We start from the raw sequence: 23073 nt of genomic DNA on the forward strand, positions 1-23073 counted from the left end.
AGGTCTTGAAGCTGCAGTTACCGTAGCAAAATGAAGGCAGGTTTAAAACTGCTATCTAAGTTACAAAAGTAGAAAATGTACCATATTTTTTGCTCTATAAGACGCACCAGACCATAAGACGCACCTCATTTTTGGAGGAGGAAAACAAGAAAAAAAATATTATGAATCCCAGAAGCCAGAACATCAAGAGGGATCACTGCGCAGCGAAAGCAGCAATCCCTCTTGCTGTTCTGGCTTCTGGGATAGCTGCGCAGCCTGCATTCGCTCCATAAGAGGCACACACACATTTCCCCTTACTTTTTAGGAGGGAAAAAGTGAGTCTTATAGAGCAAAAAATACTGTACGTTCAGAAGTGGTGTCTGGGCTGCACAACTCAGACATGCATGTGAGGGTGAGCTTGGAAGCATGATGAAGAAAAAGAAGGATGCCCAAGCAGGAAGGAAGGAAGCATGCATGTAGGAAGACAAAGGAAGTGACCTCTCTAGCAGTTTTTCCCCGGGAAAGCTCTGTGAGCCTCAGTCCCTTCATGTGCCTGTTGGGTTTTCCTGATGCAAAAAAAGAGCTTTCAAAGCTGGGGTGCAAGGCCCTCTTGGCACGCTGGCTCCAGAAGGCTAAGGATGCTTAACCGAGGGCAGTTTGAGTGTGTGCTTTGAACCAGACTTCTGTGTAAGATGTGGCCCTGTTGTATAATGGTGGTGGTAGGGCGTTCCCTCTGTGCATCACCCCAGGCTAGCCCTTGTAGGCATCTTCCCAGCGAGGAAGGCCCTGGCAACGGACCTGCTCCTAAGGCCTCCTCTCCACCCTCGCCCCAACCCCTGCTCAGGTGGCAGAGAAGCTGGAGATGCTGAAGAAGGAGTACGAGGAGAAGCTGGCCCAGAAGGAGGAGCTGCGCAAGAAGTCGGAGGAGATGGAGATCAAGCTGGACCGAGCCGACAAGCTGGTGTCGGGCCTGGCGGGAGAGAAGATCCGCTGGGAGGAAACAGTCAAGGTACGACCCAGGGGGCTGCTCCACACACCCCTGTCTGTCCCTTGGAGTAGGGCGCGAAGTTTTGACAGGACCATTTCTAGTACCCAGCAAGGGAGACTAAAGCCTTGGGACGTGCAAGGGGGTGAGGGGAGGCTACAAGTCACAGAAGATGCTGAGCTCAGAGAATAGAAGATGAAGGGAATGTGGGGTGCAAGGAAAGAGATTGTGGCAGCTTTTTAACATCTCCAAGGGCCCCTTTGCAAGGGGAACCATCTCCTGGGCTCCGTCCTTCCCCTGATCTCCTCCTCCTCCTTCCCTGCAGGGCCTGGAGGAAGATATAGGCTACCTGGTGGGGGACTGTCTTTTGGCGGCCGCCTTCGTGTCCTACATGGGGCCCTTCCTGTCCAATTACCGGGATGACATTGTCTCCCACATCTGGATGAAGCAGGTGAGCCTGGTGGTCCTTTCCTGAGAGGCCAGCTTCTCCTTCCCGCCATTCCTTTACAAGAATCCCGCCCTTGGTGGAAGGACACGAGGCTGGCAGCAAGGAGCTGGCACTGCCCCACGTGCCACATCATACACGTTCTGCAATGGTGAAAAATCAGTCTCTCAGCGTGGCAGCACCAACACTCTGGCCTCCCTGCTTATTGACATCGCGCCGGAGCCTTTGCTGTGCTCTTTCCGGCACCTGCTGAAAACATTTTTCTTTAGGCCAGCCTGCCCAGACCTGTAGAATATTGATGTGAGTTCTGATCTTGCTTTGAATTGACTGCAGATCTCATCTTTTGAACGTTGCTTTTACTGATAATGTTATGGTTTTATTCTCTTTGCAAACCACTTTGACGTTTGTTTGGTTTTTTTGCCACCACATGGGGTATAAATTTTATGAAATACAGTGGTATCTGAAGAAGTGTGCATGCACACGAAAGCTCATACCAAGAACTGACTTAGTTGGTCTTTAAGGTGCTACTGGAAGGAATTTTTTTGTTTTGACTAGTGGTACCTCGGGTTACATACACTTCAGGTTACATACGCTTCAGGTTACAGACTCTGCTAACCCAGAAATAGTACCTCGGGTTAAGAACTTTGCTTCAGGATGAGAACAGAAATTGTGCTGTGGTGGCGCGGCGGCAGCGGGAGGCCCCATTAGCTAAAGTGGTGCTTCAGGTTAAGAACAGTTTCGGGTTAAGAACAGACCTCCAGAATGAATTAAGTTCTTAACCCGAGGTACCACTGTAAACAAATAGCCGGTGTCCGCCTCCCAGGGTGTCAGCTGGCCAGGCTGACGGGTGAGTAGCTCGGAAGCCGTGTTGGTCCCCTTCCGCTCGTGGGAAGAGCAGGCCGTTCTGAGTGGGGCTTGACTGGCTTGCCTGCTTTTGCTCCCCCCCTGCAGACTCGAGAGCTCCATGTGCCTTGCTGCCCCCGCTTCACCTGCGACAGCTTCCTCGCCAACCCCACCATCGTGCGCAACTGGAACATCCAGGGCCTGCCCTCCGACAACTTCTCCACCGAGAATGGGATCATTGTCACACGAGGCAACCGGTGAGCCTTGGGGAGGCTTTTCAGGCCCACCACGGCCCTCTCCCCTTGGATCATCTATTGGGGGTGCGGGGACCCAGAAGCCCAAAGGTGAGATGCCGAGGGGCCCCAACGCACCTCAAGCCCCAATGTGTCTTTGCCAGGTGGCCTCTCATGATTGACCCCCAGTGCCAGGCCACAAAGTGGATCAAGAACATGGAAGCCAAAAAAGTAAGGAGGAACTTCATTGCAGATGCTTGCTTCTCTAGGTTTGAACCCCCTGCCCTGTGATTTCTGCACCCTACTCCCTTGTCCCTGTTTGCTGTTGCAGGGCTATACAAATACTCGTTCCCCTTCAATTTCAGCCCCCTGTACCTGCTTCAAAGCAGACGTGCATTCGGATGTTGGTCTAGCAGCTGGATCCAACATCTGTTTACCTGCCTGGGAGATTCTCTGACGTGGGTGGCAGCCAGAGAGGCGTTCTGGTGGCCCTCTCATGCCCCCGCCCCCTCTGCCTCTCACAGGGCCTCAAGATAATTGACCTGCAGATGCCTGACTATATGCGCATCCTGGAGACGGCCATCCAGTTTGGCACCCCGGTCCTGCTGCAAAACATTCAGGAGGAGCTGGACCCCACACTGGCCCCCATCCTCAACAAGTCCGTCACCAAAGTGGGTGAGCGCCTGGCTTCTGCCTGCTGCTGGGAAAGGAGGTGGCGACCTCTGGGCACCTGATTGCGTATTTCATCCAGGTTTGGGATTTGAGGTTTGGGGGGGGGAGAGGAATTTGATGGAGGAATTGATGCCAGCTTCCTGGCAGGGGGCTGGCATCTTGCCCAGAGAGAAAGAGGGCCCATGTGGAAGACCCCTAATTCTACCCCCACCCTGCTCCTGACCTGTATTTGATTCCGTCCCTCTCTTTCTTTTTTCTTTCCCTTTTCCCTTTTTTCTTTTCCTTCTCCTCCTGCGATGAGGCAACATTTTAATATTTTAATGTTTCAGTATTTTAATGTTGTATTTTAATTTTGTTTTTAAGTTGTAATCGTTCAACTTGTTTTTATTATTGCTTGTAAGCTGCCCTGAGCCCGGCCTTGGCTGGGGAGGGCAGGGTATAAATAATAATAATAATAATAATAATAATAATAATAATAATAATTATTATTATTATTATTATTATTATTATTATTATACCTGTGTGTCTTTGTAGGCGGCCGCCTGCTGATAAGGCTGGGGGACAAGGAAGTGGAATACCATCCTGATTTCCGATTCTACCTCACCACCAAACTCCCCAACCCACACTACACGCCGGAGACGTCCTCCCAGACCACCATCGTCAACTTTGCTGTCAAAGAGCAGGTAGGGAGCACAACCAGGGAGAGCGTTGCCGCTGCTGCTGGGCTCCTGTCTTGCTCATGGGCTTCCGATCGGGGCATCTGGTTGGTGAGAATGGGATGCTGGGCTGTGGCCTCATCCAGGCTTCTCACCGCCTCGATGCTGGGAATTCTTTCCAGCTCCTGGGATTTGAGGTGGGAGGCGGTTTGGAAAGGGACAGATTCCACCCCCTGGAGAAGACTTCATAGGAGGGAAGAAGAATTGCTAGGAGAGCAGGCATAAAGGGTGGGGAGCATCCTTCATGCCAAACGGTGGGGGGAGAGGCAGAGGGGTCCGTACTGAGTGTCCTGGGCCTCTTCAGGGGCTGGAAGCTCAGCTGCTGGGGATTGTGGTCCGGAGAGAGAGGCCCGAGCTGGAAGAGCAGAAGGACAACCTGGTCCTCAACATCGCAGCTGGCAAAAGGAAGCTGAAGGAGCTGGAGGACGAGATCCTGAGGTAACGGGGTTCGGCAAGGGGACATGCAGGTGCTGTGGAGAACAGGATCCTTTTGAGGGTTCGTCACTTGTGTGTGTGCAGACGCTTTGTGCCTGAAGAGCATCATGTAAACAATGGCTTAAAAACAGCATTTGCTGCAACCTCAGGAAAGTTGAAGGAACTGGTAGTGAAGCACAAAGCCTACGTGGTTGGGCCTGTGGGGTGATATGTGGCAGTCCTTACTGACCAGGAGAAGGAAGGTGGCTGCTGTGTTCTGCACTCCCTTTACCCCCTTTACCTTTTGTGGAGGCTGAGCATCATGTTGAAAGTCTGCCCTTTCCTCTCCTCTCTTCCCCATAAACTCAGCCAGCAGTTCTGCAGGCCCAGACCCCACCTCCTCCATCATCTGGGGCTTCTCCAGCCCAGGGGAGGCATCCTTCCCTCCCTGCCTCTTGGGCAAAGCTGCAGGGCTCTGCTTCTGGTCCTCAGGCCCTCTGGGGAGTGGGCACAGGTGTTCTGCCCTCGCTTGCACCCCTGAATATAGTGCCACTGTATTCTGCTCTGGTCAGACCTCACCTGGAGTACTACTGTGTCCACTTCTGGGCACCACAGTTCAAGAAGGACACGGACAAACTGGAACGTGTCCAGAGGAGGGCAACCACAATGGTCAAAGGCCTGGAAACGATGCCTTATGAGGAACGGCTAAGGGAGCTGGGCATGTTTAGCCTGGAGAAGAGGAGGTTAAGGGGGGATATGATAGCCATGTTCAAATATATAAAAGGATGTCCCATAGAGGTGGGAGAAAGGTTGTTTTCTGCTGCTCCAGAGAAGCGGACACGGAGCAATGGATCCAAACTACAAGAAAGAAGATTCCACCTAAACATTAGGAAGAACTTCCTGACAGTAAGAGCTGTTTGACAGTGGAATTTGCTGCCAAGGAGTGTGGTGGAGTCTCCTTCTTGGGAGGTCTTTAAGCAGAGGCTTGACAACCATATGTCAGGAGTGCTCTGATGGGGTTTCCTGCTTGGCAGGGGGTTGGACTCGATGGCCCTTGTGGTCTCTTCCAACTCTATGATTCTATTATTCCTCCCTGGGCTCACCTCTCCCACTTTCCACAGGTTGCTGAACGAAGCCACGGGCTCCCTCTTGGATGATGTGCAGCTTGTGAACACACTGCAAACCTCGAAGGTCACAGCCACCGAGGTCACAGAGCAGCTGGAGACCAGCGAGACCACGGAGATCAAAATTGACACCGCCCGGGAGGTGAGGGGAAAGAGCTCGCCTTGGCTGTGCGAGAAGGCCGTGAGGCTGGCCAAAGAGCATTGGCCTGCTGGATCAGGCCAATGGCTCTCATAGGCCAGCATACTGTTCTCACACTGCCAACCAGAGGCCCCAAAGGGAAACCCACATGTAGGATCTGAGCACAAGAGCACTTGCCTCTCCGATGGCTTCTGGCAACTAGTACTCAGAAACATTTTGCCTCTGGCCACGGAGACAGTGCATAGCCATTGTGGCTAGTAGCCCCCAACAGCCCTTGCCTCCATGAATTTGTCTAATCCCCTTCTAAAGCCCTCTTGGTTGCTGGCCATCACTGCCTCCTGTGGCAGGGAGTTCCGTAGTTCAACTCTGTGTTGTGAGAAGAAGCACTTTCTTTTTTGTCTGTCCTGAATCTTCCCATATCCACCTTCATGGATGTCTGCAAGTTCTAGTCTGATGGGAGAGGGAAGAAAACTTTCCTCTATCCACTTTCTCCAGGTGATACCGTATTTCATAAACTTCAGGTGGAATCCCCCCCAGAACTGAGGGTCTTGAGGAAGATTTGTGGGTGCAGATGCTGTGCCTGAATCCCTCCTGGGCTTCTCCACAGTCCATAGGGGCTAGTAACTTGCTCTTTGACTGGTGAAGTACTGATTCTGCAGGAAAGGTCATTTCTCTGGGAGTGAGTGGTTTGTGTGCTGGGGTAGAGGTCTCACCCCATGGCTGATTCACCCCCAGTGGCTCCCCACCCCCGCCAATCTCCTGGTGGGCATCCTGTTCCTGCTCTCCGGCTGCTTGCCAACTCACCTGCCGCACGTGCTCTCGCCAGGCCTACCGACCATGTGCTCAGCGGGCGTCCATCCTCTTCTTCGTCCTCAACGACATGGGCAGGATCGACCCCATGTACCAGTTTTCCCTCGATGCCTACATCGACCTCTTCAACCTCAGCATCAACAAGAGCCATCGGAGCACCAAGCTGGACGAGAGAATCCGCTTCCTCAACGAATACCACACCTATGCCGTCTACAGGTAACCCACTTCGTGCCAGGGGGAGTGCCAACCACTGCCACAACTCCTTTCCCTTTTGCACCTGGCAATCTATGCCCTTGGGGTCTCCTTCCTGAGGAACGAGGCATGCTCAATTTAACTGGGAGAAGTTCTCTACAATCCTCAGACTTGCCCCATTTAGTCCAAATAGAATCATAGAATCATAGAGTTGGAAGAGACCACAAGGGGCATTGAGTCCAACCCCCTGCCAAGCAGGAAACACCATCAGAGCACTCCTGACATCTGGTTGTCAAGCCTCTGCTTAAAGACCTCCCAAGAAGGAGACTCCACCACACTCCTTGGCAGCAAATTCCACTGTCGAACAGCTCTTACTGTCAGGAAGTTCTTCCTAATGTTTAGGTGGAATCTTCTTTCTTGTAGTTTGGATCCATTGCTCCGTGTCTGCTTCTCTGGAGCAGCAGAAAACAACCTTTCTCCCTCCTCTATGTGACATCCTTTTATATATTGGAACATGGCTATCATATCACCCCTTAACCTTTGTCAAATGACAGGACGCCTGTTCCAGACAGGCGCTGGAAGTTCAGGTTTCACCCTCTTGAATATCTGAGAAAGTGTCCCAAGCAACTGTGGGAGGTGTGGAGACAAATCAGGCACTTTCTATCACATGTGGTGGCTATGTAAGAAAATCCAGGCATTTGGGGAGAGTATCCACTTAGAACTACAAAAAAATGATAAAGATTTTCTTTATGAGAAAACCAGAAGCTTATTTTCTGGGGATTACAGATTTGGATATTCCACAAAAAATGAAAAGTATTTTTTTATATGCCACAGTGGCAGCAAGAGTTCTTATTGCTACAAAATGGAAGAGTGATGAAATCCCCCCCTAATCAAAAGCTAACGGGAATTTGTCTCAAAATGGGAAGTCTTCAAAGTTTATTTGAAAAACAGCTATAGCACTTTAAACTCTGTTGCAGCGTTTGAATAACTTCAGTAGTCGCTTTAAGAAAGATATGAGGCCTCAGATAAACCAATAATTAGTTCATCTATGATAAAAGTGTGTATTGGCAACAAATAATATATAATTGAAATAAGGAATAGACGGGAGGTCGGGTCTATAGTTCAAGGACCATTTTTTGCTTTATTGATTTGTAATTAATAGTGTCTATCACTCTTTATTTGTATTTTTGTTTCGTTTTTTCCTTTTTTGGTGTATCAATAAAATAAGAAAAGCATATCTGAGAAAGGAGGCTGCTGTGAGTTCTCTCTGAGCTCCAACCCCTCTTTCCGTTTTCTGTGTGGCTTCTCTTAGGTACACCTGTCGGGGCCTCTTTGAGCGGCACAAGCTGCTTTTCAGCTTCCAGATGTGTGCCAAGATCCTGGAGGTCTCCGGCAACCTCAAGATGGACGAGTACAACTTCTTCCTGCGCGGGGGAGTGGTAAGAGCTCAAGAGCCACCCTGATGGATCAGACCAAAGGCCAAGCTGGCTCAGTAGCCTTCTATTACTGTAGCCAGCCAGGTGCCTACGGGAAGCGGACAAGCGGGACCTGAGTGCGAGAGCAGCACTCACCCCTTCCTCATCCCCAGCAACTGGGCATGCAGAGGCGTACTGCCTTTGGTCCTGGAGGCGGAGTATAGCCATCATTTCGCGTAGCCCTTGATAGCCTTAGCCCCCATTAGGTAAAGGTAAAGGTCCAGTCGTGGCCGACTCTGGGGTTGCGGCGCTCATCTTGCTTTATTGGCCGAGGGAGCCGGCGTACAGCTTCCGGGTCATGTGGCCAGCATGACTATGCTGCTTCTGGCGAACCAGAGCAGCGCACGGAAACGCCGTTTACCTTCCCGCCAGAGTGGTACCTATTTATCTACTTGCAATTTGAGGTGCTTTCGAACTGCTAGGTTGGCAGGAGCAGGGACCGAGCAACGGGAGCTCACCCCGTCACGGGGATTCGAACCGCCGACCTTCTGATCGGCAAGCCCTAGGCTCTGTGGTTTAACCCACAGCTCCACCTGCATCCCTTAGCCCCCATAAATTTGTCTAATTTCTTTTAAAGCCATCAAATTGGTGGCTATCGCTAATTACTGCCGTAGCAAAACATAGTTTAGCAATGTGCCGTGTGAAGAAGTCTTTCCTTTTCTCTGTCTTGAATCTTTACCTGCAAAAAAGATCTTAAGCTTTGCTGGATGAGCCCATTGGGTTCTCGTATTATAAGAGAGGGAGCGAAACTCTTTATCTGCTTCCTCTGTACCATGTACAATTGTATGCATCTGTATTGTGTATCTCTTTTCTTCTTGTCTAAAGTAAAAAAAGCAAATTTTGGCAACCTTCCTTCATAGGCAAGCTGCTGTAGCCCGTTAATCATTTTGCTTGCCCTTTTCTGCACCTTTTCCAGCTCTGCAGTATCTTAACATATAGAGATCAGCAGTGTACACAGAATTATTATTTTTATTTAGTGAGTTTGTTGTGTTTAAATCCCACCTTTCTTCCGAGGAGCTTGAGGTGGTGTAAACAGTTCTCAGCCTCTCGATTTTATCCTCATGACAGCCCTGTGAGGTGGATTAAGTTGAGAGTGACTAACTGGCCCAATGTCACCCATTGAGCTTCATAGCTGAGTGCAGATTTGAGTTCTGGTCTCTCCCAGATCCTAGTCCAACACCAACCGCTGAACCACACCGGCTCTCAAAGAAGAAGCATGGCAGTGGTATGGAAAGCGGGAACAAATGTCTCAGCAGCATCAAATGGGCAGAGACTTCAGGAGGTTATCGCTTGTGCAAGCATAACAAAGTCCCCAGCGAGATCTGAACTCACGACCCTCAGTTCACAAGGCCAGTGCTCTAACTCCAGAGCTATAGAGCCTTGCACTCCATTGAATTATGCAATGCACAGCATTCCAAGCACGGAACAGATTTGCGCAATCTGATTTATGGTACTGGTAGTTTTATTCTCTGTGCAGCGGGAGGGAGGTGTCCAGAAATGGGTTGCCCCCGCCATACAGCTTTGAAGGCCTAGGCTCTTTCTTTCCTGCCTTGCCCAGACCCAGGGCAACTTTTCCTTCTCTCTGGTCTCGCATTCCCTCCCCGCTCGTGTCTGCTCGGCAGCATTTCTCCTCGGGTTTTGTCCTTTCGACCTTATTTGCCTTTCCCTTTCCCCGCTTTCAATAACTTCCCGTACACACACAAAAAAGAAGAGTCATCTTTGTTTTTTACCTCTCCTTATCCTCTTGGGTCCCTCCTTTGTTATCCTTTCTTCTCCCACTGCCTGAGCATGGCGCCGGTGGAGAAAATGTCATTTCTGCAAGGAGAAATCAACACGCAAAAGAAAGTCAGCCAGGCTGAGGAGGAGGCAGGTCTGAAAACAACGTTCTCCTGGTTACCTTGACGGTTGCCATTGAGTCCCCCCGTCCCCCCCCCCCCCACAACACAGAGGCTTCTCAAGGCTCTTCCTCACTGGAGAGACAATTTTCTGAAGAGGCAAACCGTGAAGATTTCGCCCACCAAGCCTATAGAGCAGGCAGATGCCAATCTTACCAGTTCCTACATGGTCTCAAAATAATGTCGGATGCCTTTGACTGTCTGGCGGGCTCCAGCAAGATTGCTGGTGTCTGGACTCAGCTGGTGTAAGACTGCAGCTCTGGCAGGGCCTTGGTGTTGAAGGAAGGCTCAGGCAGCTGATTCCCTGCCATAACCGGCCGTCATTGTTTGTGCCAGGGGACATTGCTATGGGCCATTGTCCCTAGAGGGTGCTGATCCCTGCCACCCATGGCACCCCTGTCTCTTCACCGCAAATCTGAGGGCTCCCTTGGACAAAAAAACAAGGACACCAGCCAGGAATACCAGAGCAAAACAGCAGCCAGTAGGCTTGGTCTTTATTGAAGACTGTCGCGACAGGACTCCCACCTGCCACAAGGTGGAACAAGATGGAAGCCCCGAACAAAAGAGCCCCCAAAGTTTTATTAGCTGCTAATCCCCATGTTACACCCCCCCAAATTACATCATGGTTACATCATGAAAGGGGAGGTCTGGTGGCAGTAATCTGAGCATCCTGGACCCTGCCCCATGGTTCTCCTTGCCCTCCACCAAACACCCATTAGGTGAAACAAAATAGATATTTACATTTCCCTGTTTCCCAGCTAAGTTAATCCCACCCTTTTGTCTTCATCTGGGTTTGTTCTTTCTGGAATGGCTACCTGTCTGGCACTCAGGTATCAGGAGGCCAGGGATTATCACTCAGGCAGAGGGGCTGCTGAGTAGCTGTACTCCCTGTTAGCCAGTACAGAGATACATTTATCAGTGAATTGTTACATTTGGTATTCTGCAGCAGAGGCCCTTTGAATAGATAGGAAGAAACTGTGATGAAGTGTTTTGTGGGGACAAATCACAAAAGTCACAAAAGTGATTGTGCTGATTTTGGTAGTGGGCTGCATGCTGGATCTGCTGGAGGGGCAACATCCCCCAACCCATACATAAATTCATACAACACACGGGATGCTTCTTCTGCCTTTTGCTGCTTCATAATTTGTCCCCCATCCTTTAAATCCACAGAGTTCTGACACCATCCCACGCCCCATATAGGGCTGGGGTGAGGAAACATTCCTGGCCAACAGGCCAGATCATTATCTCCCCACCTGCTGGCAGGCCAAATTTGACAAGTGATTGGGGGGCCCCATCTATCAGACACTTGCCCTCCCAATATTGGGGCTGGGGGTGAGGTGGGATTGTATGAAGAGCATTGGATCAGTGGCGGTCCTGCTGCTGCATCAGCACAGCCCTGACCATTGTGGGGGCCCCCAAGTATCCCCATTGCCCTGACAAAGGAAGCTTCTGTGGCTTGTTTGCCCCTCTGGGGAGAGAGTTTGGGCTGGCTACCAAGAGGAGCAGTCCCTCTGGATGTGTAGTACCCCCAAAAGGTTGAAATCTCCTTGGGCCTTGACTTCCGGTAGAGGAACATGGCGGACTGAATGTCTTCTGTCGGCAGGTTGTCGATGGAGATAATTACATGGCGATTGATGATAGCCAATACTTGGCTGTCTTGGCTGTCAAATTCTCCCTGGAGATAATAGTGAACAAGGACTTAAACTCAAATGCTATGTTCTGTGTCTTTTCAAAATCAAAATGGAAAGCTATGGCTAATGTGATGGGTTAAGGGGCTGCTTGTGCGTAAATGGCTGAGTTCTTAACTCCTGCAATCAGTTTCTAAACTCTCCCCGTCCGCGGAGCCATGGGTGCATGGCTACCTCAATCGCTGGCAGAATCCGTCAGTGGGCGCTTCCGGAATTTACGCCAACATAGGAGTTCCTTAACGGAAACCCTCCTTTTGGAATCTCTGCGTGACAGTTTCCTGCGCGGAGTGGGCGTCCCCAGCGGAGGTCCTGAAACCTCTCCGCTGTTCTCACTGGAAGTATCTTGGAGTCATCCCTCCGACTGAGTTTCTGCGGGAACTCTCTCCCCCTGCTGGTTCCTTCCTCAGCATCCGAGGGTCTCCTAACCTCCTTGAGCCCTTCCACCACCTGACTCTCCGATGGCAGTTCCCTGACAGCTAATGCAACAGGAAATGGGAACAGGCGATAAGGAACTGGGTGAAAACTAATGAGTGTATAATAAGTAAAGAACTATGGAATATTATTTTAATATACGATCGCAGTGGAGACACTTGTGTGGACAAAGATGGAAAGGCGTCTTATTGTTTAATATGGAGGAATGGTTTTTGAAATTATTGGAGGCGAAAACCATTGCTGACATTTATTAATAAAAATAATTAGATAACCCCTTTTGGACTTTTTGTGTAAAAAGGAAACTGAATTAATTTGATACATTTGGGTTGTAAGATTGGGGAAATATTGCCTAACAGAAGGTAGATCAGTTGGATGTCATTCTAGAGTGAATATTTCAAATAATTTCTTTTATATAACTGACAGATGGAAAATCAGAAGTCCGTTATGTTCTTTTTATTTTCTTTTATATTTTTGTTTTTCCTTCGATGCTGTCTCTTTCCCTTTTAGCTTATTGCATTATGAAAAAACTTTAATAAAATCTTACATTACTTTTTTTAAAAAAATAGAAATCTCCCCAGGCCTTGCCCCACAACAGAGGCATGCCATGTGGGCAGTCAGGGGCAGAATGCAGCTTGGCCGTCCCGCAGGTCCTTGGGGGAGCCCTCTGGGAGGTTTTCGCAGAGCCTGGCTTTGTAATCTGAGAGGCCCTTGAAGCTCAGCCAAGCCTGTACATGACAACGGGCCAGAGAGCAAGACTGGCTCCCCGCCTAGCAGGACAGCCATGGAGAGGGGGAAGTAGAGGGGGAAAGCCACCCCAACCTCCTGCAGCCTGCTCCTCGCTAGATGTTTCCTGAGGGGAAACCCAGAGCAGGCCGGAAATTACCAGAGACTTTTCCTTCCCCCTACTTTCACCTTGAGGTCCAAGGCTGGCCCCCACCTGGGCACACCTGGCATTATACCAGTGCCATTCCTGAGATGACTGTGTATGTGTTTCCATGGCCAGATTTGCTGCCAAGGCCATCTCCAGGGGCCCTCCCTCTGGTGACCATATTTTACCCATAATGCTCCCCGCTTTGCCTGTGCCATTCCTCCCCTGGTGAGGAGAGTCTCTCGCTATGCAGCAGAGGTGGGCAGAATCTGACCAGAGCCCTTCACGCCCAGGACGCTGGGCCCATCCCAGGCCTTCTGGAGAAGATGGCGGATGTTCAGAAATACCTTGGTATACGGGGAGGCCTGCTTCACCTCCCCCAAATACTCTGAAAGCAAAGGTGTATCAAATAGCCTGATCTCCCCCCACGGATTTGCCTAATCCTCTTTTAAAACCATCCGAGCTGATGGCCTCCTGTGGGAGGGAGTTCCGCAGTTGAACTGTTGTGTTGTGGGAAGAAGCACTCTCAACGAAAACCTGTCCTGATTCATAGAATCATAGAATCATAGAATCATAGTTGGAAGAGACCACAAGGGCCATCGAGTCCAACCCCCTGCCAAGCAGGAAACACCATCAGAGCACTCCTGACATATGGTTGTCAAGCCTCTGCTTAAAGACCTCCAAAGAAGGAGACTCCACCACACTCCTGGGCAGCAAATTCCACTGTCAAACAGCTCTTACTGTCAGGAAGTTCTTCCTAATGTTTAGGTGGAATCTTCTTTCTTGTAGTTTGGAACCATTGCTCCGTGTCCATTTCTCTGGAGCAGCAGAAAACAACCTTTCTCCCTCCTCTATGTGACATCCTTTTATATATTTGAACATGGCTATCCTATCACCCCTTAACCTCCTCTTCTCCAGGCTAAACATGCCCAGCTCCCTTAGCCATTCCTCATAAGGCATCGTTTCCAGGCCTTTGACCATTTTGGTTGCCCTCCTCTGGACACGTTCCAGTTTGTCAGTGTCCTCCTTGAACTGTGGTGCCCAGAACTGGACACAGTACTCCAGGTGAGGTCTGACCAGAGCAGAATACAGTGGCACTATTACTTCCCTTGATTCTTCCATCGTTCCCTTCCTGCTTGCAGGTGCTGGACCGGGAAGGGCAGATGGACAACCCCTGCACCAGCTGGCTGGCCGACATCTACTGGGACAACATCACCGAGCTGGACAAGCTCACCAACTTCCACGGCATCATGAACTCCTTTGAGCAGTACCCTCGCGACTGGAACCTCTGGTACACCAACTCCAAGCCGGAGAAAGCCATGCTGCCAGGTCAGACACCGCCCGTCTGCTGAGCTGCGCAGTCCCTGCCGTCAGATTGTGCCCATGCCCCCCCCCCAAGAAAACCGGGAGGGGGTCCAGTGGAAATGGGTTAACTGCCATCCTCCAGAACAGAGTTGGAGCGCTGGATCTGGCAGGCGGGCTGGATCCAAAACTAGCCCACCCGCCTGTCAATCAGCTGATGTCCTGTGCAGGGCCATCTTAAGCATATCGGGTGCCATGGTGCAAAGTTCCCTTCAGTGCCCCCACCCCCCATTTCCCAGACCTTTTTTTAGAGAGGATGGCGGGGCTGGAGGAGGCGGGCAGCAGCTGGAGGGTGGCTCCTCTGGCGGGCAAGAGGCGGAAGCTGGATGCTTCATGCCGCAGTGGCCACGGCAAACAGAGGCTCTGGGCGTGGCGCTGCTTCGGCGCAGGTGGCATGGCAGAAGCGGGTGAGGGCGGTGAGCTGATGCCGGGAGGTGTTGCGTCCAGCCTCCACCTCTTCCCTGGCGCCCTCCAGAACTTGGCACCCTGGTGCCCCGCGCCACTAGCCTCTATGGGTCCTGTGACATCTGGGGATTCTTCCCTTGCTGCCTCGGCTTGAACTCTAGCTGCGGCCGTAAAGATCCAAAAGTGATATCCTACCTTTTTCCTCCAAGGAGCTCAAGTCCAGGGCCCTCCCCCTCCTCAGTTATTCAGAACAATGCTGTGAGGTGGGCTTAGGCTGAGAGGCAGTTATCCAGGGAGCTTTGTGGCCAAATGGGGATTCGAAGCCAGGGCTCCCAGGTCCTAATGCAATACTATAGCCACTGTACCAGCATACCGTATTTTTCGCACCATAGGACGCACCGGACAATAGGATGCACCGTGTTTTAGAGGGGGGAGAACAAGAAAAAAAAAATTCTCCCCCTCTCTGCCCAGCGCCCCTTCAGCGAAGCGACAGGAGGCGCTGCGCAGAGAGGGGGAGAATTTCCCCCCTCTTGTTTTCCCGCTCTAAAACAAGGTGCACCGACCCCTCTCACTCTCCAGGCTTCAGGTTCCTTTTGACCTGCTCTTTGGGGCTGGCGGGGGAAGCCCACCACCAGCCCCAAAGAGCAGGTCAGGGAGCAGCGGAGAGGCTGCTGCCATAGTCGTGCGTCACCTCTCCAGCTGGGAGAGGGTCGCGGGGCTATGGCTTCTTTAGCCCCTCACGCGCTCTCCCAGCTGGAGAGGTGGCACGCGGCTAAAGAGGATCCTTCCATAGCCGCGCGTCACCTCTCCAGCCGGGAGAGGGTCGTGGGGCTATGGCGTCTTCGCTCCATAGGACGCACACACATTTCCCCTTCATTTTTGAAGGGGAAAAAGTGCGTCCTATAGAGCGAAAAATACGGTACTTTGGAAGCCCCAATCCTCTGAAAAGGGGTGTTCTTGGTGCAGATAATCCCTCTAGGAGCACCTCCTGTGAGAGGTCTGTCCCCTTTCCTTATGCACTGGAGTCAAGCTGAGATGGGGGGCGACCACTGGCTCTGGTGGGCATGCCTGGCCTTCTCTACAGCCCACCCACTGGGCCCCTCTTCAGTTTCAGGTGGTCTCCCCCCACCCATGCCTTGTCGCCCCCTGCAGGTGAGTGGGAGAACTCCTGTAACCAGATGCAGCGGATGCTGGTCGTCCGGTCCCTGCGGCCAGACCGCGTGGCTTTCTGCGTCACGGCCTTCATCGTCTCTAACTTGGGCTCCCAGTTCATCGAGCCGCCCGTGCTGAACATGAAGTCGGTGAGTGGCAGCGTCTGTGGCACTTGGGGGAATCCTAGGCCCTTACCCACTCCCATGTTCTCTCTCTTTCTCTTTTGTAAATTTTTTTAAATTTCATTTTATAATGCATATAAACAGAACAGTTATGAACGCAGATGAAAATTAAAAGAAGAGCAAATCTATAAAGCTGGCATGTGGAACGAATACAGCTGCACATGGGTTAAAATGACGAAGTCCCAAGTCATGAGAAAAAAGAGAGAATAAGCGTTGTCTTCAGAATAAAGAGTATTAGTGATATCTGATTATCAAGTGTAGTTCCAGATTTACCAGGCTTATGATGAGGGTGGTCTTGGAAATAATGGTTCTGTTGTGTATATAGCCCCCTCCTTCCATGTACAGTGGTACCTCGGGTTACAGACGCTTCGGGTTATGCGTTTTTAGGCTGCGGACTGTGGGAAGCCTGGAAGTAGCAGAAAGGGTTACTTCCGGGTTTCGCCGCATGCGCAGAAGCGCCAAATCGCGTCACATGTGTGCGCAGATGCGGCGCTGCAGGTTACGAACGCTGCGGGCTGCGGACGTGCCTCCATCACGGATTACATCCGCAACCCAAGGTTCCACTGTACTGATGCTCTGTGCTTGAGTATTGATGCTCGGATGCTTGTAGGATTACCGTATTTTTTGCTCTGTAAGACGCACCAGACCATAAGACGCACCTAGTTTTTGGAGGAGGAAAACAAGAAAAAAAAAATTCTGAATCCCAGAAGCCAGAACAGCAAGAGGGATCATCGATATGGGAATGAGCTCACAGTCACTGCCCCAATCCTGTCCTGCCTCAGTTACCCGGTCGCTCCCTGTGGCCTAGAATGATTTTCCTCCCCATTTTGTCCTTCTCTTCCCATCTCTGGACGCAGGTGGTGGATGACTCCACGACCAAGACCCCTCTGATCTTCGTGCTGTCCCCTGGCGTCGACCCCACCTCCTCCCTGCTCCAGCTGGCCGAGCAGTCGGGCATGGCGCAGCACTTCCAAGCCCTCTCCCTGGGCCAGGGCCAGGCCCCCATCGCCACCCGCATGATCAAAGATGGCGTCCACCAAGGTGGGTCCAGTGCCCAAGGGGCGAGCCTGCCGCGTCCGCCCGACCCCTTCAGATCTCTGGAGCAGAGATGGGGAATGTCGGAGGCCAGTCTCCAGGTCTTCTGGGGCTCCCATCATGGCCAGCGATGGCGGGAGTTGTAGTCCAACAACTTCTGGAGAGGAACGGCTGCTCTGGAGGCAAATCTAGCTTACAGTGGGGGGGGGCATTCCTGCTCCTGGTATGCCCCACGGAGAGCCTCAAGGTCCATAAATAGCAACACCCTAGTGGTCCCGGGCCCCAAGGAAGTTAGATTAGCTTCAAGCAGAGCCAGGGCCTTCTCAACACTGGCCCCGGCCTGGTGGAACGCTCTGTCCCATGAGACCAGGGCCCTGTGGGATCTGATTTCTTTCCGCAGGGCCTGTAAGACAGAGTTGTTCCACCTGGCCTTTGGCTTGGAGCCAATTTGATTCCCTCCCCCTCTTTCTTTTTCCTTCTCCTCCTGTGATGAGGCTGCATTTTAACATTTTATTATTTTAATGTTGTATTTTAATCTTGTTTTTAAGTTGTATTCATTCAACTTGTTTTTATTATTGCTTGTTAGCCGCCCTGAGCCCGGCCTTGGCTGGGGAGGGTGGGGTATAAATAGAAATTACTATTATTTATTAGTATTATTATTATTTCCCTGAGTCTTCCTTCACAGATCCTGCTCAGCTCAGGCCTTGGCAGCCCCCCTGCCTCCCGCCAAGCAGGTGTGGGGCCTCTCCACCCTCTAACCTGGCTTGGCCACTCTTTTCTGGCAGGCAACTGGGTGTTCCTGGCCAACTGCCACCTCTCGCTCTCCTGGATGCCCCAGCTGGACAAGCTGGTGGAGCAGCTCCAAGTGGAGGAGCCGCACCCCTCCTTCCGCCTGTGGCTCAGCTCCAGCCCCCACCCGGACTTCCCCATCTCCATCTTGCAGGCCGGCATCAAGATGACCACGGAGCCCCCCACGGTGAGAGCAAAAGAGCCAGCTGGCCAAAAAGGGGCGGGGTGGGGGGCTCTTTCGTCATTTCCTCCTCCCACCACCTGTTCCCCAGCCCCCCCCCACAAGGCCCCAGCCCAGCCCTATGGAAACCACAGGCTTCCTTCTCCTCTTGGGTCAAGTTAAAAGTTCCCCTCTGCCTTACTCCAGATTGGCAACTTCACGTCAGGTCGTTCCCCTCCCCTGCATTATAGAGCAAATATATAGTTTGAGGAAGAACTGGGGGGAAGTGTGTGTGTGTTTAAGTCAAGCATAGGCAAACTTGGCCCTCCAGATGTTTTTGGCCTACAAGTCTCATCATCTTCGGTCCAGTATACCTGAAGGAGAGTCTCCACCCCCATCATTCTGCCCAGACACTGAGGTTCAGCTCCAAGGGCCTTCTGGCGGTTCCCTCGCTGCGAGAAGCCAAGTTACAGGGAACCAGACAGAGGGCCTTCTCGGTGGTGGCACCCGCCCTGTGGAACGCCCTCCCACCAGATGTCAAAGAGAACAACAACTACCAGACTTTTAGAAGACATCTGAAGGCAGCTCTGTTTAGGGAAGCTTTTAATATCTGATGCATTACTGTATTTTAATATTGTGTTGGAAGCCGCCCAGAGTGGCTGGGGAAACCCAGCCAGATGGGCGGGGTATAAATAATAAATTATTATTATATTATTATCCCTGGCTAGCAGGACCAGGGGTCAGGGATGATGGGAATTGTAGTTTCAAAACATCTGGAGGGCCGAGTTTGCCTATGCCTGGTTTAAGTGCACAACAAGAGCCAGTCACCTAGTCCAGGCTCCTCTTCTCACAGTAGCCAGTCAGAGGCCCCAAAGGCAAACCCTCAATCAGGATTCGAACACAGGACCCCTCTCCCCTCCCAGCTGGTATTCAGAAGCATTGTTGTTTCCGACTGTGGAGGCAGACCAGAGACATCACGGGCTAGGAGCCCTTGAGAGCCCTCTCCTCCATGACTCTGTTTGATCCCCCTTTAAAGCTTTGCCAGCCATCCAGACATAATTGTTTGAATACATAGAATTGGCGAAATTGACTTATAAGATTCGGAACCAAAAAAGAAGCAAAGTTCGAAAAGGATTGGAGTAAATTTGTTGAATATATACGGAGTAATTGTAAGAATTTAAAAACTGTAGCAGGATTAATGTAAATCTTGTGATGTGGATGAAGTGTAAATAAGAAACTGTAAGAAAAGATTTGAGACATGAAAACCGTTGAAGGGATGGAAGGAAGTCCCGGCGCAATAAGGCGCAGGGTAAATAAGAAGACATACAAATTTTTGAATGTAAGAGTATTTATTTTATTTGTTGTTGTTACAAAAAAGCAATAAAAAGTATTTTAATAATAATAAATAATAAATAATAATAATAATAATAATAATAATAATAAAGCTTTGCCGGCCATCACTGCCTCCTGTAGGAGGGAGTTCCATAGTTTAACTATTCACAGCACGAAGAAATACTTTTTAAAAGCAGACCTTAATCTTCCAACATTCGGCTTCTTTGCATGTCCACAAGTCCTAGCCTTAAGAGCATAGCTGTCAAGTGTCCCTTATTTGAAGGGACAGTCCCTTATTCCAGTGCCAAGTCCCGCTGCTGTCCCTTATTGATGGATGTCCCTTAAATGATGTCCCTTAAATTTCAAAGGAAGCAGCTCCTCTCCCTCCCTCCCTGCCGGCTAGGGAGGAGGGAGGCTCCAACTGTGTTGCTTGGCTGTGTTGCTCACCCAATAAGAAGTCTAAGAACGACTGGGGGGTGGAGCTTGGATGCCTTGTGTGTGGATAGTTAATGCAAGCTGAGAGGGTTTTTGAATGCTGGACGCCATTTTATTGCACGTGCTGCTGCAAACTTTGCAGTGCAAAGCCAGGTCGGGGAGCCATCTTAAGTTGAGGCTGCATAGGCCTTGTGGTGCATGTGATTCAGATTCTAGTCAGTTGAACCTCTGGTTACAAAGTTGGTTGGACAGTGTTCTTGAAGCTACCAGCTTCGAGTTTGACCAGACTGCAGGAGGACAGGAAGACTGGAGTGCCTGGAACAAGTGAGGCTGCAGGTCCCTTATTTTGGCTGCTGGTCCCTTATTTTCAAATCTGTAAGTTGACAGCTATGTAAGAGAGAGGGAGAAAAACTTTTCTCTATACACTCTCTCCATGGTATGTTACAAATTTCTAACATGTCACCTCTCCCTCACCTTTTCTCTGAACTAAAAAGTCCCGAGCGCTGCAGCTTTTCCTGCGTGTATGTTGTAGCAGCCAGAATCCACAGCCTTAGGCCCAACGTGGCTCCCCTGGAAGCGCAGAGCAGAGAAGCCAGACCATGCTCTCAGGCCTCTGCCTTCTTCTCCAGCCCTCGCAAGAGCCATGACCAGTTTTCCTTTCCCCCCTCCATTTCCTAAGAAAACTCCCTGCATTCCTGGAGCCCAGGCAATCAAAACAGGTTATGAAAGAGCCTCTTAATCAACATGGCTGGTTCTGGATCGCCTCTTCTCCTCCCTTTGACAGGGCCTGAAAGCCAACATGAAGCGCCTCTACCAGCTCATCACGGAGCCCCAGTTCAACCGCTGCACGAAGCCCTCCAAGTACAAGAAGCTGCTCTTTGCCCTCTGCTTCTTCCACAGCATCCTGCTGGAGCGGAAGAAGTTCCTGCAGCTGGGCTGGAACATCGTCTACGGCTTCAACGACTCGGATTTTGAGGTGGAAAGGGATCGGGAGGGATCAGGAGACCAGGAAAAGGGGTGGGTTCTGGAGGGGAGCCTGTCTGCGCCTTCCTTCTCCGTGCTCTGACGGGCCAGGCCACCAGGCTCCTATGTTTGCTCAGAAAACCCCAGAACAAACTGCGGCCGAGCCCTCCCTGTGGCCTGAAGTGCCCGGGAGTGCCACCTGCCCTGTCGGTGACTCGTGGAAGTTAGTTGGCAGCTCGCCACACCTCGACTCGTGTCATGTAGCAGCAAAGTCTGTCCCAACAGAACAGCTTCTTCCAGAGTCCCCAAATAAGGGGAAAGATCCATTAAACACTGCTATCTACAGTGGTACCTCACAAGACGAAATTAATTCGTTCTGCGAGTTTCTAATTCGTCTTGCGGGGTACCACTGTACTTTCACCTTGAGGTCCGAGGCTGGCCCCCACCTGGGCACACCTGGCATTATACCAGTGCCATTCCTGAGATGACTATGTGTGTGTCCATGGCCAGATTTGCTGCCAAGGCCATCTCCAGGGGCCCTCTCTCTGGCGACCATATTTTACCCATAATGTTCCCCACTTTGCCTGTGCCATTCCTCCCCTGGTGAGGAGAGTCTCTCGCTATGCAGCAGAGGTGGGCAGAATCTGACCAGAGCCCTTCACGCCCAGGACGCTGGGCCCATCCCAGGCCTTCTGGAGAAGATGGCGGATGTTCAGAAATACCTTGGTATACGGGGAGGCCTGCTTCACCTCCCCCAAATACCCTGAAAGCAAAGGTGTATCAAATAGAGTGGTGCCTCGCAAGACGAAATTAATTCATTCCGCGAGTTTTTTCGTCTTGCGATTTTTTCGTCTTGCGAAGCACGGACTTTGGGAAAGCTTCAAAAATCACCAAAGTCTTCAAAAACCTCAAAAAAGGCTACCACACCCCGTGCTATGAGTTGCTCCTCGAAGTGAATGCACGGTTTCAAGAAAAAGGAAACAAACTTGCAAGACAAAGGAAACAAACTTGCAAGACGTTTCCGTCTTGCGAAGCAAGCCCATAGGGAAATCCGTCTTGCGAAGCAACTCAAAAAACGAAAAACTCTTTCGTCTTGCGAGTTTTTCGTCTTCCGAGGCATTCGTCTTGCGAGGTACTGCTGTATTATATACAGTAATGCTGGACTTTAAAGTAAAGATGCATATGTACAGAGCGATCCACTAACACTAGTACCATGCTGGCTAATGCTGCTGTGTAAAACAACAACAACAACAATTTTTTCTCTCTATAAGACGCACCAGACCACAAGACGCACCTAGTTTTTGGAGGAGGAAAACAAGAAACAAAATATTCTGAATCCCAGAAGCAAGAACAGCAAGAAGGATCGCTGCGCAGCGAAAGCAGCAATCCCTCTTGCTGTTCTGGCTTCTGGGATAGCTGCGCAGCCTGCATTCGCTCCATAAGACGCACACACGTTTCCCCTTACTTTTTAGGAGGGAAAAAGTGAGTCTTATAGAGCAAAAAATACGGCAATTTATTATTTATACCCCGCCTATCTGGCTGGGTTTCCCCAGCCACTCTGGGCAGCTTCTAACACAATATTAAAATACAGTAATGCATCAAACATTAAAAGCTTCCCTAAATGGGGCTGCCCTCAGATGTTGTCTAAAAGTCTGGTAGTTGTTGTTCTCTTTGACATCTGGTGGGAGGGCGTTCTACAGGGCGGGTGCCACCACCGAGGAGGCCCTCTGCCTGATTCCCTGTAACTTGGTTACACACATCTTCTTCCCCTGTCTCACAGATTCAGTCTGACCCTGACAGCAAACAGGATAGGATCAGGACAGCATTTCACATAATGAAAGCAATGCCCCAGAGACAATTATACCTGTCTCTACATTCCTGAATTAGTGGGAGGATGAGCGATTCAGCCAGTCATGCACATGACCTTGCTGGTGTTGCTATGGTTACCCCAGTGCACCTGACACCCTTATCTCAGAACATCCAAATGTGTTCACATTACACCAACATGCTCCACGCCACTGGGGCTCACTCACACCAACCCTTTCACCCTTATGCAGTCTGCCATGTTCCTTTGAAACATGGGGTGCAAGCATGAATTGCAGAGGCGTGTTGGGCGGTAAGGAGGTCTGGCCACAAGGGCTTTAGATGGATGCTGGCGAATGGGTGAATTCTCGATGCTCAGCTTGGTGGTGGTCCCCAAGCGTCCCGTAGGCTGCCTGCTGAGAAAGAGGGAACCACAGCTGGGCCTCTGGGCTGATGATACTGTGGTGCCCCGCAAGACGAATGCCTCGCAAGACGGAAGACCCGCTAGACGAAAGAGTTTTCCGTTTTGGAAGCGCTTCGCAAAA

General features: G+C 50.9%; 1 protein-coding gene across 2 annotated transcripts in view; it reads left to right on the top strand.

Moving 5' to 3' along the window:
• The window catches only part of DNAH2 (dynein axonemal heavy chain 2), a 141794-nt gene that overhangs the window by 112462 nt on the left and 6259 nt on the right, over positions 1–23073 (top strand). For both annotated transcript variants that reach the window (XM_083706475.1, XM_083706476.1), the window contains exons 66-80: positions 824–988; positions 1290–1415; positions 2361–2509; positions 2650–2716; positions 3010–3160; positions 3692–3840; positions 4178–4311; positions 5409–5553; positions 6377–6576; positions 7865–7991; positions 14053–14239; positions 15830–15978; positions 16869–17052; positions 17832–18022; positions 20547–20738. In XM_083706475.1, the coding sequence (XP_083562601.1) occupies positions 824–988; positions 1290–1415; positions 2361–2509; positions 2650–2716; positions 3010–3160; positions 3692–3840; positions 4178–4311; positions 5409–5553; positions 6377–6576; positions 7865–7991; positions 14053–14239; positions 15830–15978; positions 16869–17052; positions 17832–18022; positions 20547–20738 (2316 nt within the window). The remainder of the gene's footprint in view (positions 1–823; positions 989–1289; positions 1416–2360; positions 2510–2649; positions 2717–3009; positions 3161–3691; positions 3841–4177; positions 4312–5408; positions 5554–6376; positions 6577–7864; positions 7992–14052; positions 14240–15829; positions 15979–16868; positions 17053–17831; positions 18023–20546; positions 20739–23073) is intronic.

Source organism: Podarcis gaigeae, assembly GCF_964106915.1.
Source record: "Podarcis gaigeae genome assembly, chromosome: 13".
In the NCBI taxonomy this organism is placed as follows: domain Eukaryota; kingdom Metazoa; phylum Chordata; class Lepidosauria; order Squamata; family Lacertidae; genus Podarcis; species Podarcis gaigeae.